At 50.4% G+C, this 27,378-nt stretch overlaps 12 protein-coding genes across 12 annotated transcripts; 5 read left to right on the forward strand and 7 right to left on the reverse strand.

Moving 5' to 3' along the window:
* Positions 1-32: 32 nt before the first annotated feature.
* Positions 33-3,080, reverse strand: ASPSYDRAFT_537446 (transcription factor domain-containing protein). The gene is made up of 6 exons (XM_040848737.1): positions 2,583-3,080; positions 2,444-2,520; positions 2,351-2,396; positions 1,559-2,288; positions 1,261-1,512; positions 33-1,203 (listed from the first exon to the last, which is right to left on the reverse strand). Exons 1-6 carry the CDS (start codon positions 2,888-2,890, stop codon positions 238-240), a joined length of 2,379 nt encoding a protein of 792 aa, XP_040696849.1. The 5' UTR covers positions 2,891-3,080; the 3' UTR covers positions 33-237.
* Positions 3,081-3,270: 190 nt separating this feature from the next.
* Positions 3,271-4,301, forward strand: ASPSYDRAFT_94879 (putative JmjC domain protein; the record flags this gene model as incomplete). The annotated part of the gene is made up of 2 exons (XM_040853036.1): positions 3,271-4,230; positions 4,281-4,301. The coding sequence occupies 2 exons, from the start codon at positions 3,271-3,273 to the stop codon at positions 4,299-4,301; spliced, it is 981 nt and encodes a 326-aa protein (XP_040696850.1).
* ASPSYDRAFT_51149 (uncharacterized protein) lies at positions 4,285-5,524 on the forward strand. Its single transcript, XM_040848233.1, has one exon. The coding sequence runs from the start codon at positions 4,615-4,617 to the stop codon at positions 5,176-5,178; it is 564 nt and encodes a 187-aa protein (XP_040696851.1). The 5' UTR covers positions 4,285-4,614; the 3' UTR covers positions 5,179-5,524.
* ASPSYDRAFT_94881 (putative general amino acid permease (Agp2)) lies at positions 5,504-7,071 on the reverse strand (the record flags this gene model as incomplete). Its single annotated transcript, XM_040853037.1, has 5 exons — positions 5,504-5,543; positions 5,598-5,974; positions 6,027-6,762; positions 6,813-6,891; positions 6,939-7,071. The coding sequence occupies 5 exons, from the start codon at positions 7,069-7,071 to the stop codon at positions 5,504-5,506; spliced, it is 1,365 nt and encodes a 454-aa protein (XP_040696852.1).
* Positions 7,072-9,795: 2,724 nt separating this feature from the next.
* On the forward strand, positions 9,796-10,372 carry ASPSYDRAFT_94882 (putative progesterone binding protein; the record flags this gene model as incomplete). Its single annotated transcript, XM_040853038.1, has 3 exons — positions 9,796-9,898; positions 10,009-10,104; positions 10,194-10,372. 3 exons carry the CDS (start codon positions 9,796-9,798, stop codon positions 10,370-10,372), a joined length of 378 nt encoding a protein of 125 aa, XP_040696853.1.
* Positions 10,373-10,660: 288 nt separating this feature from the next.
* Positions 10,661-12,817, reverse strand: ASPSYDRAFT_94883 (mRNA-binding ribosome biosynthesis protein NOP4; the record flags this gene model as incomplete). The annotated part of the gene is made up of 1 exon (XM_040853039.1): positions 10,661-12,817. One exon carries the CDS (start codon positions 12,815-12,817, stop codon positions 10,661-10,663), a length of 2,157 nt encoding a protein of 718 aa, XP_040696854.1.
* A 181-nt stretch (positions 12,818-12,998) lies between these two features.
* On the forward strand, positions 12,999-14,003 carry ASPSYDRAFT_94884 (DNA repair protein RAD10; the record flags this gene model as incomplete). The annotated part of the gene is made up of 1 exon (XM_040853041.1): positions 12,999-14,003. One exon carries the CDS (start codon positions 12,999-13,001, stop codon positions 14,001-14,003), a length of 1,005 nt encoding a protein of 334 aa, XP_040696855.1.
* Positions 14,004-14,963: 960 nt separating this feature from the next.
* ASPSYDRAFT_94885 (uncharacterized protein) lies at positions 14,964-17,049 on the forward strand (the record flags this gene model as incomplete). The annotated part of the gene is made up of 5 exons (XM_040853042.1): positions 14,964-15,339; positions 15,394-15,585; positions 15,637-15,929; positions 15,974-16,098; positions 16,149-17,049. The coding sequence occupies 5 exons, from the start codon at positions 14,964-14,966 to the stop codon at positions 17,047-17,049; spliced, it is 1,887 nt and encodes a 628-aa protein (XP_040696856.1).
* An 830-nt stretch (positions 17,050-17,879) lies between these two features.
* On the reverse strand, positions 17,880-19,403 carry ASPSYDRAFT_163087 (putative longevity-assurance protein (LAC1); the record flags this gene model as incomplete). Its single annotated transcript, XM_040843131.1, has 4 exons — positions 17,880-18,446; positions 18,504-18,791; positions 18,842-19,174; positions 19,245-19,403. The coding sequence occupies 4 exons, from the start codon at positions 19,401-19,403 to the stop codon at positions 17,880-17,882; spliced, it is 1,347 nt and encodes a 448-aa protein (XP_040696857.1).
* A 675-nt stretch (positions 19,404-20,078) lies between these two features.
* ASPSYDRAFT_1164607 (uncharacterized protein) lies at positions 20,079-21,364 on the reverse strand (the record flags this gene model as incomplete). The annotated part of the gene is made up of 2 exons (XM_040840153.1): positions 20,079-21,264; positions 21,336-21,364. The coding sequence occupies 2 exons, from the start codon at positions 21,362-21,364 to the stop codon at positions 20,169-20,171; spliced, it is 1,125 nt and encodes a 374-aa protein (XP_040696858.1). The 3' UTR covers positions 20,079-20,168.
* Positions 21,365-21,606: 242 nt separating this feature from the next.
* Positions 21,607-24,214, reverse strand: ASPSYDRAFT_212802 (putative C6 transcription factor). The gene is made up of 4 exons (XM_040844052.1): positions 23,792-24,214; positions 23,199-23,725; positions 22,074-23,147; positions 21,607-22,008 (listed from the first exon to the last, which is right to left on the reverse strand). The coding sequence occupies exons 1-4, from the start codon at positions 23,959-23,961 to the stop codon at positions 21,740-21,742; spliced, it is 2,040 nt and encodes a 679-aa protein (XP_040696859.1). The 5' UTR covers positions 23,962-24,214; the 3' UTR covers positions 21,607-21,739.
* ASPSYDRAFT_212810 (Zn(II)2Cys6 transcription factor) lies at positions 24,210-26,935 on the reverse strand (the record flags this gene model as incomplete). The annotated part of the gene is made up of 2 exons (XM_040844053.1): positions 24,210-25,710; positions 25,764-26,935. The coding sequence occupies 2 exons, from the start codon at positions 26,933-26,935 to the stop codon at positions 24,525-24,527; spliced, it is 2,358 nt and encodes a 785-aa protein (XP_040696860.1). The 3' UTR covers positions 24,210-24,524.
* Positions 26,936-27,378: the final 443 nt, after the last annotated feature.

A 27,378-nucleotide genomic window follows, 5' to 3' on the forward strand; every position in this document is an offset into this window, starting at 1 on the left:
GTATTTCTTGACTCCCGATTTGAGGAGCTGAAAACGCGATGATAGAAGACTCAAAGAAGCAGGAGGCTGGTTGGTCACGTGCACAAATTTGCCTTAGGCATGACTGGTGCCTGATTGTGTTTACGCTGAAGTAGATACAGATCCAGTGAAAGAAGAGACTGTGTGAAGAAAAGAGTAACTTGGGTATCTTGCCAAAGACAATAGAAAAGGAGATCGACAGTATATGAAGGGGTTAATTCAGAATAAATCCCGTATTACTCGTGCAAATTCGCCTTCATCTCCCAACACACCTGAGAGCCCTTCTCCAGTATTCTGTAATTCTCCCTCGGGACCGATAAAACCATTCAGTCCATCTGTTGTCGTCGGCGCCATAAAATTGCCGAATCCTCCAACAGCCTCGAACAAGGCCGTCAGTTCGTGGCTCATCTGCACCCCATTCAGGGGGCTATTACCCAACTCACCAACCCCATTCATAGGGCCATACACCGACAGGTCTTCCATTGNATGACCAGCCAAGCCTGCCATTGCAACAGCTGCTGTCGAGTGTGGGTCGTTGGCGTCGGTGCCAAAAGGGCGTGCAAGGACACCCAATTTCTCGCCTGTTCTCCTAAGACCTTTTATTGTTTTCCATAGGCGCTTTGATACATACGATTTGGTGCTGAATCCATTGACAAGGTCCAATGCTAAGTAGAACTCATCCCGTACCTGCCGGTTAAATTCAGTAGGCGCATGACACACAGCCAGAAACAGCACGGCAAGGGCAGCAACGAGGAAATAGTTGAACGTAATTTGCTGCGTGCGATAAATATCAGATGTTTGGTTCAGCCGAGTGAGTACCCGGACGGAGTCTTTTGCGACGTCAACTACGGTCTGAGCATGACCTTTATCTTCTGCAATGCTTGTAGAAGAGTGGAGGACAGGTCGATAGATAAGTATCCGCAGTTGGTTCATGCGCAGATACAAAAGTATGCGCAATCTTCGAAGGCCTCGATTTGCTGTCTCACCTGGTCTCGGAGATTCAGACGGATAGAATTTGAGAGTATCCGGAATTTGCTTGTACCACTGTAAGACTTGGTAGTCTAGATAACCAATCTCGTCTCGGCGTATGTCCGTTGCTCCGTCTGAGCCCAGACCAGAGTACCAGACCTTTGAGCTAATGCGGTTATGAACAATCATGCATCTCAAGTACTGTAGAGATGGGTCCTAATATCAATAAGCAAGGAGGCAAGAAGAAAACTGGAGAGGGTGTGGATATCTTACTGGCTCAGGTAGATTGGGGTCGATATCCTCGTCTTGTATAACGAAAGGCAGTCCCGTACCGAAACTCCACCGTCTGTCCAAGGAATATATTGACCAGAATATTTTGACAATTTCAGGCCATTGAGCTTCGTCGGGGAACGATTTGGCCAGCGCGTCTCGTCTATGCAGACCCATCTCAAGGCACATACGAGCAGCCACACCGATAATCCGATAAGCCAATGCATCGTCGTCTGTATGAAAATGGTACGTCGCCTATTTGATCAGCCTAGGTTCATACCAGCACCAGTGTGGGACCCACCATCAACCCTAGAAGCTGGATAGTTTTGACATCTAACGTTTCCCAAATCTTGGACTCAATGACCGGTTTAACGCTTAGATATAAACGTCGACCAAGTTCGCTCTCACCGCCACCTTCAACAATAAGCGTAGTCGCAAGAATCAGCTTGATGAGGTTTGTGCTATCATCCTCGAGACCATCTGCACCTCCTAGCCCTCGGTGCATAAGTCCAGTGCGCATTGCTGCTTCCATAAACGTATAAAGTAAGTTGACCTGGTGTGTGACCTGGTCGATATCGACCAGCGGATACATGATTCCAATCTCTTCTTCATATACCCGGCATAACCGCAGTGCCTCTTCTTTCTTAATTGCCCATATCGGGTCCTTTGACGGATGCATTGGTTGACTTAATGCCGGCAGGTGAGGAGATGCTGCTGGCGTAGCATGTGCCGTCGTCAAATCATCCTGTATACCTTCCTCGACCGGCGCAATACCCATATGTTGAAGGCTTGATCGAGCGACGTCAAAGTTGAATGCCGAGCTGGTAGGGCCATGGAACCGAGGATGCCTCATACGAGGCTTCCCCGACGGTGGATGCATCGGGGTAAATACTTGCGAGCCATCACGAGAAAATTGATCAAATGGTGTGTCGAAAGTGGGCTTCTGCACGCGAAGTTCATTGAGGCTGCTAAAAAGACTGCCAACTTGATCCTGCAGCGAAGCAATCTGATCTTTCATTGACCGGAACTCACTGGAAAAAAGAGCGGAATTGTTAGTCCAGGAGTACCGCAGATCTATATTAGTAAAACGTACTCGGAGTCCTTGAAGTTATTATTACAGCAGTTAGGTGCATATCGGCCTAAAGGTGGGTTAGCGATTGGAAGAAGCAGACATCCGGCGACCAACATTCGAGTTTCAGGTGTCCACAGCGCTGACAAGGCACCTGGCCATTGCATTTGATTTTCCGACGCTTACACTCATTACTAAAATAGATTAACCAATGCAGCAAGGGGGGAGGCGATGGGGGCTCGAATGCGCGGCATACCATGCAATAGAGATGTAGCGATTCCGCTTCGATCGCGTCTGGGTTCCGTTCGGCTGTTCCGCCTTTCGCTTTGCGCTATCTCCGGCCGCATGCTCGATTTGTTCTTCTGGTGTGGCCTGAGACGCAATAGAATCGCCCTGAGGAGGTTCTGAGTCCATGCTGGGCGCGAATTCGGATGGTCTGATCCGGTAGTGGCGTGAGGGAGGTGAGAGAGGAGTGCGGAGGGATTCCTTGCCTTCATCGACGGGCGCGCGGGGTTCCGTCCCCAGATCCACCGCAACCCCAGGACTTCCAAGGCGAAAAACCATGAGCTAATGGAAATTAAGACATGGTCATTGGGCTAAAGCCTAAATGCCGCTTGACACGTTGACAGCGGCCGGAACTGAGAACGGTATAGATTCAAAGGTTGATGTAGGAGTACCACTGTCAAACACCACCACCAAGTCAACAGGCGCTGCAATACTCCTGAAAAAACGAACCAGAACCTGCAGAACCGCACCAGAAAATATTAACTACAACCACTAGCAACTGTTTTTATCACACCGTAATTCTTCGAGTTGGAGGCGGAGGCTTTGGGTGGTCTGATGGCACGTGCCCAGGACCAAAACCGAATTGCCGTCGATTCAGACAAACCCATTTTAACTCTTTCACAACCCATCTCGTGGGCGCAATTGTCGCCAATTGTCTAATGAAGCCCCAGAAATGGTTCATGTGCAATAACCCACGGGTTCAATCCCAATGGCTCTCCGCACTCTTCCCTCGTTTCGCTTATCCTAGGCGGGATTATTCTTTCACAGGGTCCCAATACAAATCACTGACTGTTCTCGAAGATGACAACATAGATACATTTCGCGAGGAGTTCTTTCTCCCTGAAAAGCCCGCGCTTCTTCCTCGTCAACGCTTTCGCGACATCCCCGCCTACGAGCGTTGGTTCCACCACTCACCGACCAAGCCGAACACCTCGCAGTTGAATACCGAATACCTCGCAGCACATAGCGCAGACGCTCTAGTTCCGCTCGAACTCACACAGGCACAACTCCGAACTCCGGGGCGCAATGAGCTAGAGAACGACTCAGGTCTCAGCTTCCGCAAATTCCACGCACCGCTCAGCCTCTTCCTCCAATGGATTCGCGAAGCCGAATCGCAGTCCGAGTCTTCGTCACGCCTTTACCTAGCGCAGTGCCAACTGCTTGATCTACCTCAGGTCCTCCGCGACGATTTCCCGACGCCTTCAATTGTGGCGAAAGCGGGTAAGGGTGATGTGTACGATACGAATGTGTGGATTGGACACCCGCCGACGTATACGCCCCTACATCGAGACCCAAACCCTAATCTATTTGTCCAGCTTGCTGGGCGGAAGGTTGTGCGATTGCTAGCTCCCCGGGATGGGCAGGTCGTTTTCTCTCATGTCCGGGGACAACTTGGCCGGAGCGGGAGCCGGGAGGCGGCGGTATTCCGGGCCGAAGAGATGATGCAGGGGCGCGAAAGAGCTTTACTCGAGCAGGCCGTTTGGGACGATGTGGAAAGCAAGAAGGTGGAGCGGGCATATGAAGGGTTCGAAGCGGAGCTGGAGGCTGGTGATGGATTATTCATCCCAAAAGGGTGGTGGCATAGTATCAAGGGAATGGGGGAGACTATCACGGCTTCGGTAAGTGTCTTGCTGGTTTCATTAAACTCTGTTGCTGATATTGTTGTTAGGTCAATTGGTGGTTCCGTTAACCTCCAGATACCTTTAACTATAAACCGACTGATGAACAGTAGGACACCCTAGACTAATTATAGACAATTATTTAATGTACATATAAATTCAAGTCGATAATATGACTGCAATTATGCAAAAGGCCCCGAAACAATTTCCCAGTGAGTTCACAGTGAAGCTATTCCGCGCACTTCTAGAACCCGTCCGAGCTCGCACGCCGACACTGCGGAGAAAATTCCAGAACCACCACGCCTCTCTATCTTAACCTCAACCACTTCCAAGCCACCATTCGACCACAGCTCAACTCACCACGTAACCAAAAAGAACCAAGACATGCGCATGTCCCGCGCAACAACTCTCCTCCACCTCCTGCTAGGTCTCCGAACATCCGCATCCGCATCCGCATCCACATCAGTCCCAACACCCACCGCTCTCTCTTCAACCCAACTCCTAAACAAATCACCCGCGTCCACACTCTTCGCGCATTGCCACGCAGCAAATCTCTATTCCACGTTCCAATACAAACCATCCTCCCCTCTCGTCGCAAAAACCTACTCAACAATGTCCAACCAAGCAAGCTCCAATCCGCAAAACCCCTCACCTGAATCCTCATCCAAAGATAAATCCAAGCCGGTCCTTGCCCTCCCTGACTCGTCAACCGCTTCAAATGATGTCCCCCAGCTCGATGTAAATGGCGACGGGGTAAAACTAGACCACCTCGGTCCGCTAGTTGTTAATACGGACGGCACGCTGGCGCGTATCTCGAACTGGGCGCAGATGACGGAGATTGAGAGAAAGAATACGCTGAGGATTTTGGGGAAGAGGAATAAGGAAAGGATGGCAAAGTTGAAGGCCCAGGCAGGCGAGGAGCAGAGCGAGAGTAAAGGACAGGAGTAGGAGAACGAGGGATTGGATTTTCTAGACCGAGGAACATACACATGGTGGTGGCAAGGGTAGAGGCTGCTGAACTTGGGATAGACAAGAGAAACCAAAGGTTTTGGTGGTGAAGTCATGTTCTGTGTATATTATGCGCTACGATCACCGTGATTTAATAGCAAGCACTATGTGTTTATATCGATAGAACTTTGCACGGATGTTTATATATATATATATATATATGTATATTTTTATTCATTTATCGCAACTACCCGCAACTGGGGTACTAATTTTGTAGCGTGGTCGTCATGCAGTACTCTACTAGTACTAAGTAGTACGTAGTACACTAACTGAACAACCAGTCGCCGAATCTCGAGATAGGGTTACTGCGAGGTGTTAAAGGCTGCGTGGTAGAAAAAGTTTCAACAGTGGAGACATACCTCGCCGGCTCAGGGATGTAATTCCTGGTATATTCCTCAATTTCATCCAAACCTGTAATGATATCGATCTCTTCAACTTTCCTAACCGACGTCCGTCGGAGTAGCTTGAATCCAAAGTAGAGAACAGGGAAAACGCCAATCATCGTGTAGGAGAAGAGAAATGTCGGCACATTCCACTTCCCAGGCAAGAAAACCTCATAACCTCCAACAAAGGCCATAACTGTTGTTGATACTAGAGCGACATACGCAACGTAAGGTTGGCCCCAACTTTTGTAGGGAAGGGAATCGCGAGAAACGCCTTGCGCAAGGAGAGCCTTGCGGAAGCGGGTGTATGTGAAGGTGATGACAGAGAAGTTGATGAGTTGCGACGCAGTAACCTGCCAAGTCAGATTATAAACCCTGGGCGTTCAAAAATTGAAGAAAACTTACCAAACTGACGATCCAATCTAATACTACCGACGCGCTGTTAGAAACTTGGAGGAACGAGATCAACGCAATCAGAAGAACAGCGCCCACGCAGTATACAGGAACCCCAGCCTTTGTGCACCTAGTAAAAATGCGCGGCGCCTTCCCGTCAAGAGCAAGGCCAAATAGGGTTCTGCTGGCGCAGTAAACGTAGCTGTTCCCTGCACTAAACACGGCCAAAAGAATCATAGCATTGACAATATGTGGTAGCACAGGAATACCAAGACGGTCCATCGCAATCACATAGGGAGACGCTGCCGCTCCAGGTGCATCGTTTTCAAAGGCATCGGACATCGTCTTGTCATTGTACGGGACAAGGATGCCGACGCAGAGCGCTCCCAGGACGAAAAAAGTAGTGAGGCGGTAAAACATCCCATTGTATGCCTTCGGTAGATTGCCCCGGGGATCGATAGATTCACCAGCAGCCATTGAAATATAGTCGGGGCCTGCAATGGTGAAACTGGCTTGGATCAAGCACGCGAGGAACCCCATCCATCTTCCCAAGCTGCCTTCTTTGTAATATTCTGCAAACGCGCCGGGTTCGTTCCAAAACCGAAATCCGAAGCGGTCTTTAATGGGGTTTCCGCCCACCATCGTAATGAACGTGAACAGGATTAGACCTATGCTGAGTAGAACTTTACTCAGAGCGAGCCAAAACTCGGACTCTCCGTACCACCGCACGGCAAAAACGTTCAGAAATCTAACATTAGTTAGATCAGAAAAGGGAATTTCCTGCTGTGGGAGGCGTACACAAAGAGAACAAGTACGATAACAATCAGCGCTGGTAAAGGGATTGCGCTGGTCCAGTAGTTGATGACCAGGTTGATTGCTGTACATATTAGCTTGATACTGGGCCAATTCTGGATTGACGATTACCAGTAACTTCAAAGGGCACCATCGCGGCTTCAAAGATGAAAAAATTGTAGCCAGCGGCGACTCCAAAAGCATCATCGACATAGCGTCCAGCGAAGGTGATAAAGGGCGAAGAAACCGGCAAGTATGTGACCATCTCGGCCAGAGCTAGAAATCATTGTTTAGTAACCTACAACAGAAGAGCATTGTTTGAACAAGAATTGTTGGTACAGCTGAGGTGCAATTGGGCAATGGCGCATTGGAAGGATAGGTCCGCACAGGTCGCTTGGGAATGATGTTGCTGGCGGCGAAGGGGGCTTAGAATTGGACTGGGGTTTCGTACAAACGGTTATACATAATATAACAGCGCACCTAAAGTAAAGAGATGTATAAGACACTGCAGGTTTAAGCATAGCAGCAAGCCAGCGAGAGAAGGGAAAGCGCAAAGCAGACAACCAATTGGTTCTAGCACATTGCAAGACCACAGCCTTCAGTAGCAATTGATATTTCTCCGGAGAGATTGACATGTCTCATATCCGATTTATTTCTGATGACACAAGTAAATCTGCACAAACCTACTAGACCCTAGGTCTAGTAGGACAAAAGATGCCATGGCAAAAGAGCAAGCAGGTGGGGCAGGACTTACCATATCGTGAATGCAATGAAGAGACTCCCAGGACCTCCTTTTGCCAAACTTTGACCAATTTGAACGTACAATGCCGTGCCAATTACGCCGCCAATGCCAATAAGCTGGACATGTCTGGGTTTGAGTTTTCGGTGAGTATGATCATAAGTCGGCTTCAACCCCTCTTTAATGGATTCCTCGCGATTGTTGATAACGGGTCCCTTTTCTGTAGATTCGCTCTCGTGTCCGGTGCGCTTTGTCAAACTGCTGATCGATAAATCGAAGCGATTGACCGAGGGCGAGGATCCTCCATGGGCCAGAGGGCCTGGAGTTGCGCCTTCGGGGACTGCACTGGACTTCGACATTGCTCGAAGTCAGTGAATGCGGAAAACTAACGGATAAGCTTATCGGAATAAAAAATGCGAATGACGAAAAGTAAACGGTGTAGTGGAAGGAGAAAAACGAACAGAAAGAGAAGCAAAAAAAAGCGAAGCCAAGCAATTAAATAGAACGGCAGCGGGGAGAGAAAAAACGGCAGGCGACCTCACGACCACCGCGGGCACGCCGCAGGAATCAAACAAAGCAGGTTAGCAGCCGGACTCTCCAGGTCGATTGGGCAAATCAAGGGATGGGAAGGTGCTTCTAATCACTGCGCGACTCCATCGTTTGCTCCAGTGCCCCCACTGTTGACTAGATAGTATCGGGGCCTCCGTTGCGCCGAGGTAGAATCGCAGTCTGGTAGGACTCCGTAGTCCGGCATCGTATCTCACGTCCGAAGGAGATCGCGAGGAGGCAAAAGCATTATGCACTCCAGGCGATCGGGAGAGAACCAAGAGGCCCAGGAGCGACGCCAGAGCATGGCGGCAAAAATGAATGCGAATCAGAGAGGGCTTGCAGTGGCAGATGACGGGCGAGGCAAGGAGATCGGCCCATGGGGTGTGATTGTGAATGTGGGAATCTGCCCTGGCCCGTCGACTCTCCCCGCCGACCAAGATACGTACCACCGGGTAGATGCCGTCGCAAGCAATCCCTATGGTATTGGGCGGGGCGTGCGCAGGACTGGGATAACAAACTAAGTAAATATCCACAGGCTCAGTCTGGGAACGTTGACTTTATCTAGAAAAATAATGCCGCGGCCCGTGAGGTGACCAAGAAAAGAAGCCCACAACTTAACCATGCAGTAGCGCCATGCTAGAAATCCCGTCTCTTGCTTCTTACAGTTACATCTTGTCGCCGATCAGAGTCCATTACACGGGGAAATGCGATAGTCACCGTTCCGCCACGCCTCCATCTGACATTTGCCTTGTCTTTGCTATCCTCTCACTCCGTCCTCGCCTATCAGGTCCGGTATGGTAGGCCACACTAGCCAACCCCTAGGACTGTATGTCGTGCTCTCGGTCCTCCACGACTCGACGGTCCAGCCAGTCCGGAGCAAAAAAGCAATCGTTGTCATGGTAATGGAGATAATGGGAGAGCTTCGTCTCTGAGCTGGTAGACTCGACTGAGGTTGCTCGTTGGCTGGGCTTGCTATCCGGTTCGAAGCTGTCGCTCGCTCTTCGATTCGCAAGCTGAGGGCGTCGGCGTTGTTGAGCGTCCGACTGCTGTGTTTGACTGGAAGACATGTTTTTTGTGAGAGGTAGGAACATTTGCTGCCATCAGCCAGACGAGCAGCGATTCAAATACTAGATACTGTGGCACGCCGTGTATAGCCGCCTCCGCACGGCCTGGCGTTGGTCATTGACGTCAGTCTCTTGATTCGTCTTTCGGCCTCCAGAATACCGTCCACAGGCGCACTGCAGTAGTAGAATGTCAGGGTTTTCAAAGGCTGCTTGCTCTTATTAACTCCCTTGCGCTGCTGTCAAGGCATCCTGGCGAGCACGCAGTCTAGAGCCGAGGTTGACAAGAATGTTCGAGGCCCGGTTCAGTCCTCATCAGTCATCACGCAATTCCCTGTGAATCCACAGTGAATTCCTCAATAGGCCTATTACAAAGCTCTGAATGCAATAATTGACGATAGCCGCAGCTCTAATTGACCAGAAGTCACAGAATTAACAGCAAGGGAACTCCCGGTTTCTCCATTCCTTCGGCCCCCGACGCCAAACCGCCTGAAGTCGTGAACTTCCCCTCCCCCACCTGCCCCGCGCTCTGCAATTTTCTCAGGAACCCATTAATATTATACAATTCCCTTCCTTTTCCAATTCTGCCCAGGACTTCCTTTGACCCAGCTCAATATCCAAATACCCATCAACCGTCACAATGACTGGAACAGACTCTGGCCGCTTCGCGCCTAAGGTGCCTGTCCAACTCGATCCTCCCAAGGACGACTTGATTACCACAGAGGAGCTGGCCAAGTGTGATGGTATGCTTCTCCGCATGAACACAAGATCACGCATGGCCTCAGAAAAGCTATATTATAGTATGAATTGAATTAAGGAGGTTATAACTAACAAAGTTCTTCTTTGTTTGCAGGCACTGATCCCAGTCGTCCTACCTACGTCGCCATTAGGGGAATTGTTTTTGACGTGAGTCGCAACTCGGCGTATGGTCCTGAGGGGCAGTACAAAGGTGAGAACACCCGCTTCTTTATCCCTACCTCCAACTCTTTCAATCAACCAATGAATTACACTGAATATGCATTGACTGAAATCCTGTAGTCTTCGCCGGTAAAGACGCGTCTCGCGCCCTGGCCTGCTCATCCCTCAAGCCCGAAGAGTGCAGGCCTGAGTGGTACGATCTAGAAGACAAGGACAAGAAGGTGCTGGAGGAATGGTTCACATTCTTCAGCAAGAGATACAACATTGTGGGGAAGGTTAAGGATGCTAAGAACTACTAGGATTGAGGACATTGTAATTCCCTATGATCTTGGTCTTCTTTCTGTCGTATACCCGTTCGTGACTTGCCGCGTTATTACGGTCTGGCTTTGCTCATCCTCTTGCGTTCTGGCTACTGCAATTTTATGTGCTTCTACGGAGGCCGAAATCTATCTACGTGAAATGACTTGAAACCTATTGAAAATGCATGCCGGGTAGACTCTGTGCAAGCGTTAATTAGGTGTCTATATGTATACCATGTAATGTAACTTTTCCTGCTCAACTTCATAAGAAAACAAAAACCAGGCCGCTCATTTACGAGATTTCCGTTGCATCCTCTTCTTTGCGATGATGCGATTCCGCTTCGCGACCTTGTTTTGCTCTTCTGTTTCCTCCTTGCTCTTGCCATTGTTGCTCTCAGAGCGCTTCCTCTTCTGGCCTTTAGACCCAGAATCACGGTTGTTCTTCTTCGGGTCTCCTTTTTGAGGTGCATCTTCATCCTTATTATCCTTCTTGAAGTTGCGGCGCCTCTCTTGTAGCTCGCTGCGGCGCTTGACAACCTGAGCATTCTCAATGGCAAATTCAACAATCACTCGCTTCTTTCTATCCTTCAATTCCTCGGAAACGTTCTTCGGCGGGCTAATGGCGTGTCCATTTAGCCATCGGAGACCCATAAGTGCGTGCCGGTGGGTATAGTATTCGATGAATCCGTATCCTCTGCTTCTCCCTGCGCCGCTGCCTTCGTCGACCTTGCTTCCATCCCGGCCTTCGAAGACAATCTTTGCTTGGCGGACAATCCCAACACCCTTCTGTTTTCGTAACCGGTCCGCCTCTCTCATCTCCTCAGCTGCCCGGTCCATCTCTTCTCTAGAGAGGGGCTCACGAATACCTTCCTTGGCGTCTTTCGCGAATCCAACAATGGCTTCTCTAGCTAAATGCTTGAGGTCTTTCGAGGTGACATGGCGGGGGAGATTGCGGACGGCGAGACGAGTCAGGCTGAAATGAAGGGAGGGGTTCTTTCTGATGAAGTTCTGCCGTTGCTTGAAGCTGTCTTCGCGCATCTTGATTTCTGAGGGCGACAGTTGCTGGTAAAGAGTCGAATTCGGTGAGATCGTTCCTTCATTGAGAAGATACAGCCGTCGCTTGTCGGTATCACGCACGAGCCGTTTCGAGACGCCCTCCTCCTGGAGCTGTGTAGCCCGCGACTTGCTCACAGCCCGACTAATCTGTAGGACACGGCCATCGAGAGTGTATTTACCCGTGGGGTCGGCATTCTCATTCTGAAGAACAGACTGCTTAATGATCGATCCCTTCTTCCCTTTCTCCTTCTCCGCGGCCAGAGGGTCCTGTTGTTTCGGTGCGCCCTGCAGGCAGGTCTGCGCGTTTTCGGGCTTCCAGAAGCAGACGAAGCCGGTACCGCGAGGGCGTTCAGTTTCTGGGTCCACGACGATTCGTGCGTATCTGATGGGCCCGAATTGGGTGAAGTGGTCGTAGAGGGTTTCGTCGTCACATGTGAACGGTAGGTTGCGGATGAATATCGTAGAGGCGTTTCTCTCGTCTTCTTTATCCTCCTGTTCCACTTCCTCGTCCTCCTCATCTTCATCCTTGATATCATCATCTTCTTCTTCTTCTTCATCTTCCTCACTGTTCATGGCCTCGTCGAGGTCCTCATCGACCAAGCCAACGCCTCCTTCATCCATGTCCACATCGCTCGACTCTTCCTTGACCTCTGGCTCTTGTTGTTCTTCTTCCTTCTGCTGGGTTTCCCATACTTCCTTTTCCACGGCCCAATCCACAGCCAATGTTCTCCCATCAACTTCCTTGCCGTTCACAGCCTCCAGGGCTTTCTCGGCATTCTTTTTCCCTCTCAACACGACGAAACCGAACCCAGCCAATTGGGTCCCCTTCTTCGGAAGGGTAATATATTTAACCTTTCCGAAGCTCCTAAAATGAAGCGCGAGATCGTCCGGGGTCTTGATACTCCACGGCAGGTTCCGTACAATTAGCTTCGGTGGCTGGGTATCGGCCTTTTGCTGTTCCCTCTCCTTCTTGCGCTCCAGCGCAGCCGCAGACGGCATACTCTTCCCAGCAGCCTCATCAACAACACGCTGACGAGGTTGCGCATATTCAACCTTAATCTTCTTCCCTTCAAACGTCGACCCGTTCAATTCCTCCAGCGCAGCCTGCGCATCCTCGACATCGGCAAATGTCACGAAACCATAGCCCTTCGACTGTTTCGTCTTAGGATCGAGAACAACAACGGCATGCTTGATCACGTAGGACTGCGAAAAGTGCTCAGCGAGGCTCTCGGTCGTCGCTGAAGCGGGAAGCGATCGGATGAACAATTCTCTTCGCGGCTGCGAGGCAGCATCTTCTTGAGACTTGGGTTTGCTTGGAGACGTCTCCATGGCGACTTCGGGGGTCACAGTAGTCTTCTCCGGGCTGCTCATCTCGCTGCTATCAGACATACTGCGCAGCTTTTTCGTCCGACTATTTTTGTGTTTCTGGAACAAAAAATCGGCGGCAGAAAAATCCCAGATGGTAATCTGCGAAACTGTGGGTCGGGCGGTGAAAGACGGAGGTTTCGCCGATTAGATAACGCAGGGCAGCTCAATTGTCTCATCTAGGTTCAGAATACAGGTCACGACAATGGCTGGGGAATTCGGTGACAACGATGCTGACTTTGAATCAGTAATTCGTGCTGAAGCGGCAGGCCAGCCCCGAGCTTCAGGTGCTTCCACTCCCCAATCAGCCTCTGAACGAGCACCGCAATCCCAAGTCCAGCAGCCTAAGCCGCAGGCACTGGCGAGCAAGCCCGGTCCTTCTGGCATTCTTGTATCAACACGACAGAAAGGAAACCCTATTTTGAATCACATCAAGGTTCTGCCTTGGGAGTATGCCGATATCCCGGCCGACTACGTTCTCGGAGCTACCACCTGTGCGGTCTTTCTATCGCTCAAATACCACCGCTTGCATCCGGAGTACATATACTCGCGAATCAAATTACTAGCGGGGAAATACTTACTGCGAGTTCTTCTTATTATCGTCGACATACCGAACCATGAAGAAAGTCTCAAGGAACTATCCAAGACATCAGTCATCAACAACCTGACTCTGGTCCTCTGCTGGTCCGCCCCGGAGGCCGCACACTACCTAGAGCTCTTCAAATCAAGCGAACACTCCCAACCAACGGCAATCCGCACCCAACAAGCGCAATCTTACAAAGACTCACTGGTGGAGTTTGTCACTGCGCCCCGGGCCATTAACAAATCAGATGCCGCCAGTCTTATATCCACGTTTGGCAGCTTACAGAACGCAATCAACGCGCAGCCAGAGCAAATCAGTGCTGTTCCCGGATGGGGTGAGAAAAAGGTTAGACAATGGTGCAATACTGTGCGCGAGGACTTTAGGGTCGAGAAGACGAAGGGAGCAAGCGCTCCCAAGCGGAGTGGGTTGGGGAGGACTGGGCCGAGTGTGGGTGATGGCGATATAACCATGTTGAATACGACGGATGCGCCTCGTGACGTCGAGGATGATAAAATATTTGCGGAAGCGCATGGCTCAACAGTACCCCGACATGAAGCTGAGAAAGATGAGGATGTCAGTGAAGGAATTGCCGCGGCGTTGTCAAAGCTTCGAGAGAATGGTAGTTGAGCAGCGGCTTTGAAGTGGAAGAAGTCATCGAATCATCACGGACCATGCTTGCTTTTACCTGCAGGTCTTCGCAAAACCCGTTCCCTAGGCCCAGCATGATTGCTGTTACCTCTAGGAAAAGTATCCCCACGCCGCTTCACGAGGCCGCGTAGAGGGAGCGATAAATCGTATCGTGAAGCTGGGTCCAAGGCAAACAGGCCACGGAGTATTTTCAGGCTAAGGTTGACCTTATAGGGTCGAGACATACATATGCGGTTGATTATTTGCTGGAGTGATATTCTGCGAAAATTCAAACCAACTCATAGAAACCGCTGATTTGAAATGTCTGCAGAAGCAATTTTGCCCAGCACGCATATCGCAGGTCAATCAAATATATACATCGAATATGTAGGAGGCTCGAAAGGAATTGACTACGGAGAAAATGAAAGCCCGACCGTTTAGGAACCGTATTGAGATATGAAACTGCACATTTAATCTTTTAGGCAAAGATATACCAAGTAGACACCCATGGTCCATATATCGAATTGGACAGCACGAGGCCAAGATTCCCCAGGCGATCGTCGCGGAGCGGAGCATAGCCCGGAGTTATGTGCATAAAAACGCACGAGTCATGCAGCCTCAACGCGCGGAATTCAACTCCGGGCCCCAACTTTTTTGTCTGTAACGCCCAAGGTCCAAGGCCCAAGGCCCAAGGGTTTCGATTTCTCGTGCAACCTGCTAGCTGAGTCAGGCCAGAACCACGTTCGTTGAAGCATCACGTGGAGAATGAGGGGTAGATCCCAATCAGGAAATCGGGCAAATGGCGAGCATTGGACTTACATATCTTCCAACTCACCCATCAGAGCGACCCTAACGCGGTCCAAGAAGGAACTGCGCTTGTGCTTGTCTAGCGTATCCACCACTGGCAGGGCTGCTCCGTGTTATATCGCACTGTTGATTGGCGCTACCGATAATGCCACCATGAGCGAGGACGGCGCCAGGTTGGGGAAATGGCCCAATGACCCTGATATTCGACCCTCACCAGCTGTGGAGAGCCCTGCTTCAACAACAGGCGCGTTTAATGCTGGTTCGGAACGATCTAGAGCAGGCCGACAGTCGCAGTCTAAATCAGAATCAAAGAACTTTGAGTTTGTTCTGGTGACCGACAACGAGTCTCGCCGCCAGGTCCGCCGCCATGCTATGCGCCAGTATATGCACCAGCGTCGCATAGATAGTATTACACGGTTAGGTGTGACACGAGCGCCTGCTACCGACTGGATTGCTCGTCCTATCTCAAATCAACCCCGTTCGCAACCAGCCGGTGCAACCACTTATGATAACCAGGATGATGTCTTTGGTAAAAAGAAGAGAAATTCGCCACCTACTGCGGAAGAGCATCTAACTGACGTAGAGGGGAAAACGCCTCCTCGTCAATTATTGCCGAAAACCGAGAAGGTTAAACGGGAGTCTACAAGTCCATTGCTTGCCCCGAAGCTTCGCTATACCCAGCCTCAAGCCGTGCCTGACCATGGCGCAGTTCGGGACCCTTTCAACTCATATCCGATACCCATAAAGGGTGCAGATCACGAGTTGATCCAACATTGTAACTAGACTCACCCGGGATGCTGTTAATTTAGCTGACAAGCCCTGCTAGTCATCGTGACATATCCATCTATGATGTACAAGTTCATTGACTCCGCTGCAAACAACTTAAATCCCATGAAGGAGATATTCAAGCAGTTGGCGCTGAATGATGAACTCCCGTTTCAGGCGATGCTGGCAATTGCGTCGAAACATCGTGCAGGAGTAGAGGGGAAAACAGAGTCGGTCCAGAGTCTTACCCACAAAATGCGGGCTCTGCAATTGATGAGCGAACGCATTCAGATGGACTCAAAAACGGCGAATGACGGGACCATCTATGCTGTTGCCACAATGGCTGTTATTGAGGTAGGTTGGCTTGGTATCATGTCTTGCAAAGCTGACTCCCGTAGAAATGGTCGAAAGATGCGTCGATTGAGCGCATGCACTTCAGGGGGCTTGCCTCCATGACCAGGAACCGAGGAGGTATGCAAGTAATGCATAAGTCGAGTCCATTTCTGGGGAAAGTTCTATACTGGTACACTTTTCTATATTATTCTGTAGCTAGCAGTCCGCTTACTTTTGCAGGGTGGATTTCAGCTGCGCTTCAAAGGCTACAGTCGGTACCGCGCTCCCTTGGACCGGCACTATACCAGATACCCCACCAACTGGCTTCGACTTCCTCGATCCTGATGTACACTTCTATATTGCTCATAATTTGACTGCGCAGGAAGACATAGAGATGTTTTGCGATCAATATCGCGCCTGCGAGGATTTCCTCCGTTTCTTCCGCCACTTACATGAACTCGAACGTACTGCTTTAAACTCACCATCTGCTCTGGCGTCTCTAGATACACCTTCGCGCATCAAAAGCTTTGCCCCAGGTACAAAGTTACACTCAATCCTTACTCTTCTTCCAGACTATGATCACGGGATTCGCGGCATCCGTTTCATTGACGAATATACCTGCATGTCTTGTCTCTTCTTCATCACTGTAGCCCTCTACCACAGTTACTCCACCTCCACCCCCTTCAACCCCTACCTTCAATGGCTCGAACACGCAATCGACTGTATAAATCCCCATGAGAACCCAAGCATAACATCCATTCTCTGGCTCTTCCTGCAAACCACGGGCTTCATGCCTGGCGAAGACCACGACGACTCTGGCGCCCGATGCTGGGTCGTTTCGCGCATGGTCCGCATCACAAAACACCTCGAGTGGAAACGCCACGGCACAATCTGGGACACAATCCGCCAAGTCCTCATTAACTTTATACTTACACAGCAGGAGTGCGCACTCGGCGAAGAAACAGTCGACGTCGAAGCCCTTGCCGCAAGGGCAAAGCTGAGAGATTCCGCGTTCTGCGGCGAGCGAGGGTATTTCTGGGATGAGGACGAATTGCGTCGTGAGATATTGGAGGTTAGGGTTCCGGCACGTAGTGAGCTGGACCCTTTTACTGGGATTGATGATCCCAATGTCCCTGTTTGAACATAGTTCTTCTCATTATTGCATGCGCCTTTACGATTGTATATGAAGCGGAAACGAATGTTATGAAATCTAAGGTCTATAATCCAATATTGAACGTTTTTATCTGTCATTTAGACTTATGTCTTGCATGTAAGGTAGACATCGGAATCCATTTGATAGAAACTAAAATTGTTCTTTTAAGCTCGAAAAGTAGAGTCTGGGGCGAAAGCACGTCAAGTCAAGAACTTAGGGTTTACTAGAAGGGCTAGTGCATAGTAGCGGCTGCGAATTATTTAGGTCCTCGTCTCAGGCCGAATCCATAGAATACGCCAGACACCGAAAAAAAAATACTACGCTCCATTCCTGGCTAGGCTACGGAAAATAACATTAAGAAGAAGAAGCCCATAACGGTTTGGTGCTCGCTTCAGTTGTTGATATACCCGCACCAAGTAAGCATGCATAAACATACCAATACTAAAGATCAGTACAGTAAGTACACGATTCCATCCCTTGACAACAAAGTGGGTATTTAAATCAACCGGCCTCTTTAAATCAAGGACAGCGGTGTACGAAGAGAGGATATATAATCAATGACAAAAAACGTAACACATGGCCGAGTCGATTTGGCCAAAGCAGGAACGGCAAACAAAAGCAACCCGGAAACAACAAAACAATTGAGATGTGATGTGTGGTATCAAACGTAGACAATATAATTTTCTTCAAAAGGACAATGGTTAGATACGGATATACGTCATGTAGTCATATTCTCGGTTCATCAGATGTGCGATATGGGAATACCACAGTTTGATGGCGTTATCTAGACGGAGATGTACGAAACCGGGTCAAGGTGGCTAGGTACGCGTATCACATCCGATACGCCCAAGTAATGCTTTGCGATCGCTGCGGCGAGGTCGCGCAGAGGACGGTCCGTTGGATCGGCGCCATTCAGCGCTTGAGACCTCTGCTGAGACGACACTGCCGTTCGTGGCATCTTTAGGTACAGTGTCTTCTTCCTCCTCTTCGTCATCGCTGCGGGTGTCTTCTGCGTTGCCGGTGCGGAGAACGCCCACTGCCACACGGATGACCATGGTGAACCAAACAATGGAGAGTGCCTGGAGTGATAACAGGGAGCTTAGGAAGATCCACTTGATTGTACGGTTCATGCAGATGGGGCCGTCGATGTCCAAAAATGGGGAGAAAAGGTGCATCACCCGGTCAGGATATCCATCGGTAGAGATCATCTCCCCAGTTGCGCCAGAGTAGCAGCCCCACTGCATCACAGCGGGGACATCTTTGAAGATAGACCAGCAGAGCAGAGGATACATGATGTGGCGAGAAATAGCCCATACGACCATGAAAACACCGAAAGCGATGTTGCAGCTCAGTTCGAAACCTAGGTATTTGAGGATTTTGGCAATCTACATACGAGTTAGTACCCAGTTGCAACCTGAAAATGAGCAAGTATGATAGCATACCGGCAAAAGCAGATCCACGACATCCATCAAACTCAGCACCACATTAGAGACGTTGTAGAAGCCATAAACATAAGCGGATGTGAGGAGGGAGCTGGTGATGAAATGGTGAGTCAACATCTGGTAGTGATCCTTTCTCCGCTCCTCGATGTTGATAACGAAGATCTGCTGCACCCAGAACGCAAGCTGCGCTAGGAGATACCACTTCATCATGCCAGAAACACCACGCGCAGGCCAGTCGGCCCAGATAGCCTTGAAATCCATCCAGTAGTTCGATTGTGACCATATATACTGTCAAAAGTCAGCCGGGGCCGCCGTGAACTGGCGTAGGAAAGACTGACCATTCCGAATGTCCAGAAGAACGCATAGTATAAGCACATCCAGCCTTGCTCAGCGAGCCGGATTGAGGCTTTCTTCTTCAATCCAGACCACTGCGCCATTGGCCGGAAAACCCACTCAATCGCAATGGCACGAATTGCGGTGAACGCGAATACGGAACTCACGACAAAGTAGATATCGTCCCATCCTTGAATGTATACCCCCTGTGATGGTTGGTAGTACGACAGCTGGAAAAAAGGTGTGGTGTACGGCGCAAGAGAAGGGTAGAGGTGGTGGACGGCCAATAGCATAGAAAGGGACGTCAAGGATATCCCTAAATGAGCGAGTAGAAACCCCTGTTAGTGTACAGTAGACCAACTAGGTAGGAAGGCAAGAACAAAAAAAAAAGGGAAAAAAACAAAAAACAAAAAAGGCCCGAGCTTGCAAAAATTCATCCATACCAATCTGGTTTGAAACCACCCATTCTCGGAACGTGGTGTCTTTAACTGGGCGGTGCGAAGAGGTCGTCACACAAGCATTGAGCTCCGTGACCGACTGCGGCGGCGAGGACGTGTCTACGGCCATAACTTGAAGGGGAGCTCGAAGAACACGAGCTCAGAGTGGGTGGTGAATCGTTACTTCGTGCAAAGGGATGTGGCCAAGGGTGCAGGATCAACAAGGGCCTTTTTTTTCGAACCGAAGCCAGCGATTTCGAAGCGAGTCGATGCAAACGAGCGAATACGTGGTTCCAGACCACAGTACGAAAGCTAGAGTTCGGGATGGGCACAGGTGTTGAGCGAGTGCTGGTGTTGTGTTTGCTCGAGATACAGCTGTCTGAATTCCGCGGGACGGAGTGTTGGGGAGGAGAAACCACCGTCCTTCTTTCTGTTTCAGCCCTGGCGGAGTGGGAACGAGACGAAACGTGCAAGGAAATCAAGGACGAGGATCCTCGGTCGCAGAAAGTTGAGGAGTGCGAGGCACAGACACACACCGCTATCGAGAAGAGGGGAAGAAATGGCGACGAATCCAAGAAAAGCAAAACAAATCCAGTAGAGTTGCAGTTGGAGGATGAGGGACAGCTCCTGGTCAGGGCCCGGTGCTGGTACCGCGGGAGGGCCTGCGACCGCATACAAATTGGCTGGCCCCAACAGGCCCGCCCAAGTACCAGCATAGGGGCACACCGCCTCCGCACCGCGCTCTCCCAATGGCATTCCTGTCCCGCTTCACAAGCCCTCGCTAGAGGCCATGACGACGCCCTTCGTCCGGAAGCTAATGTACGATCTTCAGTCGTCTGACCCTAGCTGGATACCTCATGTGTACTCAAAAAGTTGCATGCGCTATCTACCTGGTCTATGAAATCTCTCGTTCTAACCCCGCCGTCGCTCCATTCACGTACTCCGCTGCACTGACTCCCAGCTTGGCCAGATCAACTCCTCCTTGTCCCGCCATCGCCCGCGACATTGCCCGCACCACCTCTTCCTCCTCCCATACTTCCGATGGGGCTCCCGGAGCACCTTCTCCGTTCGCAACCACCGTCTGCCAATATGAATCATCGCGGTCCTTCAGCACTTTATCTCGAACTACTGCATTCTTCGTCACACTCGCCACATGCAACTTTGTGCTTGTCCCGGTGAGCGACGCCAAGGACGCCGACACAATCTTATCCACCTCATCCGCCTGGCTCGGCGGCGTAAAGAACCATCGATTCGTAGCAGTGACGTAGATGAAGCCGGCCAGGACAATATCAAAGCACGCAAGCGCCAGCGGACGCAACACAGCCATCTTCTGAAAGACAGCGGGCGGAACCGCGATTCCATCCCGTACAGCTTGAGGGCCGGACTTGATGGGGTCATACATGAACACAACATAGAGATCGGCAACGGCCAGGAGCAATCCCGCAATTGTAAATTTCGTGCGCCATCTAGATGCGTCTCTTCCGGCGAACGAGGCAGAGGTCGCAATCCCTACGACGGCCATGTGGACTAGGTGTAGGACCATCGAGTTGAGAGGGTAATAGAACAGCGCGTAGGTGTTTGGGTTATCGAGCTTGCAGAATCGGCACTGCGTCAGTGCTTTCTCCCCGTACCGTAAATAGATCTTCCGCGCGTCCTTCGATACAAGCTTCGACCTGAGCAGCTTGTCCGCTTCCGTAAGGACACCCCCATCTCGCAGACGTGCCAGCCTCGAAAATACTGCGTCTAATGGCGTATTAATGCGGGAGCGCGTGAGAGAGAAAATACTCGGGCTCGGCGAGAATGGGCTCGAAGGGAAGGTAAGGAACAGGGAGACGAGGATCGAGAAAAAGAGGATATTGAGAGCCCGAGAAGCAGCGGGTGTGAGAGGCCGAGGACTCGGCCGTTGCGTTAGAGCGACTTTGACATAGCGAACGAAGTTGAGGATTCGTGGGAGGACAATCGGGGCGAAGATGAGCGCGAGGCTCTTGATGCTGTACGCGGTTAATACTCGCGGTTCTCTCCAAGATGAGGAGGGGGAGCGAGGATAACTGAGTAGACTTACGTGCCCCAAGAAACGTTTACATCGACCATCTTCCTCGATGCTCGACGCGGGAGAGTTTGGTTGTTCTAAGGAAGATTAGTTGGCACCAACTATCGGAGATAGTTCGATAGCGCCAAGAGGCGCTTAGCGGATTCTATTCGGGTCGGTATTCGGAACTGGAGTACTGCCAGGGGAACAATGCGATGAACCTGATGTAAAATACAGGAGGCCAGGGAAATATTCGTTCCCTTTTTTTCTTTTTTGCCTTTTAATAGGCTTATTCATTGCACGTGGCTCAGCTCTCGTGAACAAAGACACAGGTTTCATATCACGTGTATACCATCAACTATATGTACATTTGAAGGGAAGACACCAACGCTATCTATACATTTTGGTGTCCTTCAAAATATGACTTTCCAGAAACATTAACCCGGGGTCCAAGAGGTATTTTGCTGCCCCTCCGAACCGCCAAATAAATTTTGAATCATCAATCCACCAGCAGCATCCAAGAACTCCGCCCCTAGTGACCCCTGCGCGTATCGGAAATTGCCACCCAGATGTTGACCAAACGGATTGTACATAGTTGGATTCTCACCCCAAGCCGATGGCGACCAGGGTGGGCGGAGGGGCCCGGTCATCTGCGTCAACGAGAATGGATCGAAACTGCCGGGGGATGTGCTTTCATGACCGTGCTCTGTATGCAACCAAGGTGTTAGTTATCGAAGTTATTCATAGAGTATAAAACTGGGCGTGACTTACCTAGAACCTTTTGGAGAACAACCCTGGCGCGGAGAGCCATGTCATGGGATGACCCTAGACTCCCTAGACAGTCCACCGCTCGTTGTATATGACACCTCCAGGAAGCCGCTAAAGGATGCGTTGGCCCGTAGACGTAGCATGTTGCCTGGACGAAGCTTGCTGTTAGAAGCCAGCACGTCGCGTACCAGGTAAGCCCTCGTTGTCGGTTGTCCGTCGACTCGAGGAACCCGCAAATCGACGTAACGCACATGTCCGCAGCATCGAGACAAGAAGCAATCGGGCTAATGGATGTGTCGAGTTCAGATTTCGACGTGATATTTTGAAATAGGAACGGCCGGTTTATGACAATCCGTAGGTGGTATGATCTCCAGAGCACGACCCGTCTTGGAATATCGAACCGCGGCTCGAGGTAGATGTCCGTGTTGAAATGAGGAGGAAGCTCATTGTGCCAGGAAGAAATGCGGTTCTCCAGATCCTGAGCTTTGCCGGAGGTGGGGAGATGATGAGTTAAAAGCTCGACCTGAATCGCGTTGGCAATCTTGGCTAGCTTGACTTGTGCGATGAGACAAGAGGTAACTGTTGGCCCTGTCTGGCTCTCCGGGAGCTCTTCCATATCCACAGCGAGATCGTGATCGTCTACATTGGCGGGAAGGCGAACATTGACACCGACGAGCGAGACGGCCGGGCGGCCTAGAATTAACTGAACGCCCGAGACGAAAATGAAGAGCGTCCACCATACCCGTCGTCGAACTTCCATGGTGAATGGTGACGTGCTGGGCATCCCGAATTCTCGATGTAAGCCAATCGCAAGAGCCATACTGAAGCCAATACCAACTAAGATAAAGGCAGCATTAGGCTTATTCCGCTTTTGTAAGTAATTGGCCATTAGAACAATTCCCTGGACGTAGCTAAGGGAACCTTTCTCCAAGACATCCATCGACAGGTATTTTCGCGCTTCCTTGAAAAACACTATGTCCATTTTCGTCCCATTTGAGTCACCGGCAAACGCGCCTATCGCAAGGACGATGTTGTATAATAAAGGCCATGAGCCATCATGAGGCTTGGCCAACGCACCTAGAAACCATTAGAGTCTGTTTACTGCGGATAGAACCATTCCAGACTCACCCGATACCCGTGCACGAAACGTTCCTTCATGTAAGATTGGATATGCAGGGTGATAGAACGTAAAATAATCATCAAGATAGCGGGCGACTTCTGATTGCTTTCTGGGTAAAGCAATACCGGAGATATCATCGTCGTCCAACGACGAAGCCGGGATAAAACTGCTTAGTGGGATATAGAGAGGAAGCGACTGCAGGAATTTCAACGCAGCCACTCCGGACTGTGGACCCGTATAGCCGGCTTTATGGGGATCTATTGTCAAAAACCCCATGCCATCTGTTGAGTTATCGAAATCTTGTGATTCGTCAAACTCGTAGTCTTCCGCATTGCTGTGTTCGGCCACGCTGGTCGGTGGCTGCTCAGTAGAATGCGTCAAATCATGGTGGTGCTTTATCTTCTTCGGCACCACCGCGGTCGAGTCGTCATGTAGGCGAACGGTGCGAAGCGCCTCCTGGAGGTCAACAGACGGTAGATATGCTGCCCAAGCCTTCTCCATGTCATGTACCAAACGCTCACTCTCCTGAAGCCGCCTGGATGGAAACGCGTTAGCGCGTTGTCTCTTACAAAGCACGCAAACAAATTGGCAAGCAAAATACCTCTGCAGCTTTGACAGCTGATGTGACGGTGATGAGTATCGGCATGACTTCGCGTCCCGCATGCAGTTCATGCAGTTTTCATCGCCGGAGCAGCGGATCTTGCGCCGCTTACATTCATCGCAGGCAAACGTCTTGCGCAGGATATGCCGTGACCGAGATGTTGATTCCATGATGGAGCAATACCATCAAGTTAGGTGAAGTTGGGAGAATCGAGGTTGCAAATCTGGAGGACGTCGGTACTCCCTCCCCATCATTACCGTATTGCTCCACAGTCGCCGTCACTTGCCCCTTCAACCACACGGAGTATTCTCGGTTTCTCAGACAGATTCGGCGCAAGAAGAAAGCTTTGTCCAGATTCGAGGTACGGGTGTGTGCAATTTCCCTTGGGTAACCCCCAGTGTTGACCAAAAAGCCGAACTTCGAAAATTAGATTGTATCTTTGGAAGCTGGCGACAGTTGCTCGTCCACGAGAGCCCAGTCCTCCAATGACGGCGCTTCCTCCGAGAAGTGGACCAGTGCTTGGCGAGTGGCCGAAGTATGGACAGCCACCCCGCCTCATCGTCAGTTGTCGCGGTATCTAATTCGGGATCTTTCTGTGGAGTGCTAGTTTTCTTTTCCAAACGGATACTCGGATTTCTGCAAGGAGCTATGAAATATGCCTGTCCTTGACAATTGTTTCTGTGAAATCGCATGTTTCATAGCATTAGACGGCCAACCCGGTGCCTGCCCCAATCTACTGGTGTAGAGCCAAGATGGCCCTTCGTCGCTGTTGAATTTCATAATGACTGGCGGGACGCCCGCGGGCCTGTGCTAAAGTGCTCCGCATGATCTGGCAAAATTGTCTCTGAAACCCATTATCCAGCGTAACAATACAAGACTCGGTGGCCCGAATCAGAACATCGCAAGCATTCAAGAACGGCTCCCCTGCTTTATCCTGCAATCGCTCAAGAATAAGGAGGAAGTAGAAGCCGCCCTGAAGTAGCTGGGTCCCGAAGAATTTTGGCATGAAGCTGACGTCGGGGTCGAATTTTAGGATTTGTTTGACCGAGTCGGCGGCTTTAAGGGCATGTGGTATCGCAGATGTGAAGTCTGGCAAGGAAGCCCAGAAACCTTTGTCCTGCATGAGGGAAACTGGATCCCACCTACCATCCTGGAGGATATGAAATACGTCAATGTAGTATGACGCATAGGAGGTGACTGTTTGTATGAGCCAGAAATACGTCTGGGCTTCCGACCGCTCTGTCGTGTTGGAGGTCGTTGCCGATATTGATGATGCTTTAACGTCAAAGGCGCTTGTAATAAAGGCAGTGAGGCTGGCTTCGTATAGATCGAGCTGGCGAAGCACTTCGTGTAGTTGGGCCTCCCATCCACCCTGTCGGAGGGCCTCTGGTCCAAGCATAGGGTGGCTCTTAATATGATTGAGATCAATTATTTGACCCATGATAGTCATTAGGGGTAGGAAGAACCCGAATGTCGATGTATCACGACATGCAAAGTCAGGAAATATGCGCCGCATGTTCTTGGATCCCGATACCATGCAATGCGGGCCGGCAAAATTGGCGCTGTTGCTGTGTATTTCTCCAGCCTGCCATGCTTCTTCGTCGAGGGGGAGAAGAAGATTTTCGCTTTCGGAATCTAGAAGCATCAAAGGTCGACTGTGACACAATGCCAGATGACGATCCATTATGTACAGTAACCACCAAACCCTGCGACGCTCTTCGCGTTGTTCTTCCGTGATTTGGATTACGGAACCGTAACCTCGAGAGCACAGACAGCCTAGGGGCTTCCGGGTTGACACCGAAGATTCGAAGGATGTGCTCATGTACGGGAAGCACAAGTCATGGCCCTCAGAATTAGGTGCCGTCTCTATTTCCCTGTTCAATTTCTGCTCCCGTGCGAGTGTGAATGCCGCATACCACCTAGAAACATCCATCAGATTGTGAAGGTTTAATGCAGGGTGCTAAATACCGACCACCTCAGGTTGAGTGCGCTCTGCTCACTTGCTGAAGTAATAGAGGCAATATGTATATACGTAATAACATCGTCCAGAGAACTATCAGGGCGTCCAAAGCTCTGTGCACCATCACCAGGCGTTGGAGGGCAGAGCATGGTCTCGAGATTTCTTGGCTCATTCATAGATAAAGGTGCCTCATTAGTAGTCATACCAGGTTTCAATAGCTTAATCGTGAGCGAACTGAGGAACTGGCAGAGCTTCTTTTGATGTTGAGCTGTCATAGGCAAGGAGAGTGCATGGTCGTCCGAGGCGGCCACCCATAGCATACTGGCCAACAAAGCTGGACTAGTAAGACGGTAATTCCTTTCACTCAGGAAAGAAGCTTTCCTCAGTACGAAGCAATACATATGCTTGCATAGAGGATGCATGTGCGTTGGGAAAGCACTGGCAAAGTAGAGGTCGAGAAGACCGCACGCCAGGTCTGGGGAGAGCTCCGTCTTGATGAACGGCAACAGGGTTTGTAAAACGGGGTACCTCAGAGATGGTATTATATCTCCAGATCTGAAAACAGTTTCAGAAGCCAATTCAGGAAGCGTAGAAGGTCCATCCTCAGTGGAATCTTCATCGGCTGAGAGCACCAAGGAGAATCCACTGTCACCCAAGCCAGTTCTTATCGGGAAAGTATTGGAATGTGTATCCTGTCCCAAAATAAAATCTCCCATGTTGTTTTCCTTTGCTTGAACTCCCTGAGTAAGCCACGGCATGTCCTCGAACGACGGTAGTTCCTCAACATCTGGACTGATAACAGTTAAACCATGTGTCGAGTATAAACCTTGCTGAGGAACCTTGGGTGTCTGCACACTGGAAATCGTCGACGAAGCCGTTGACTGTTCGCCTGGAGACAAAGCATCGGCACTGAGCCCAGTGTTTGCCCCCTCAAAGGTACCTGTTTCCAGAACTTCGGTCTTTGCGTGGCGCCCTCGTTTGCGACGCAGCCGGGTAAACTCACAAGGAGTACCCTTGCTAAGGCATCTTGAGCACGGGAATACTCGATCGCATCGCGCATGATTGGAATGACACCAGTCGCAGGCGACACGACTACGTGTGCGCTTCTTTGGTTTCTTTAGATTCTTTGGTGCGGACGGGTTGGAATTCGATTGTATTATGGTGTCCGCTTCTGGATTCCCCATGTTTGGCCGATGGTAGACGGAATGACGTCCAAGAGTCGGAGGAGATGGCGAGTGAAGTCAAGGGCAGGCCAATATCAAATGAGCGAGCATGAATAATGGATGAAGTACTTATTGCATTCTGCATTTGTCAGATCGAACTCTTGCCGATGGTTTGGTGAAGATTCAACAGACCGTGGGGTTGTTGAAGATGGCACTGCAGCAATTGTTGAGCATGAAGCTTGAGAGATAACAAAAGCATAGGAGTTCCAAAACCCAGAGTCAAGAATGAAAACAAAAGAGGGGCGGGGCCTTGGGAGATTGGGGGCACAATGAAAGTGAAGTTATTGGGCGGAGCTATCACCGAGCTGCTTGTATAGTCCACACGGCTCGGGGTGGAACCGGGCGAACCCCCAAAAAACGAGAGCCTGGACTCAGTCATGCAGACTTATTGCTACTTGGCAGAT

Source organism: Aspergillus sydowii, assembly GCF_001890705.1.
Source record: "Aspergillus sydowii CBS 593.65 unplaced genomic scaffold ASPSYscaffold_17, whole genome shotgun sequence".
NCBI classification, from domain to species: domain Eukaryota; kingdom Fungi; phylum Ascomycota; class Eurotiomycetes; order Eurotiales; family Aspergillaceae; genus Aspergillus; species Aspergillus sydowii.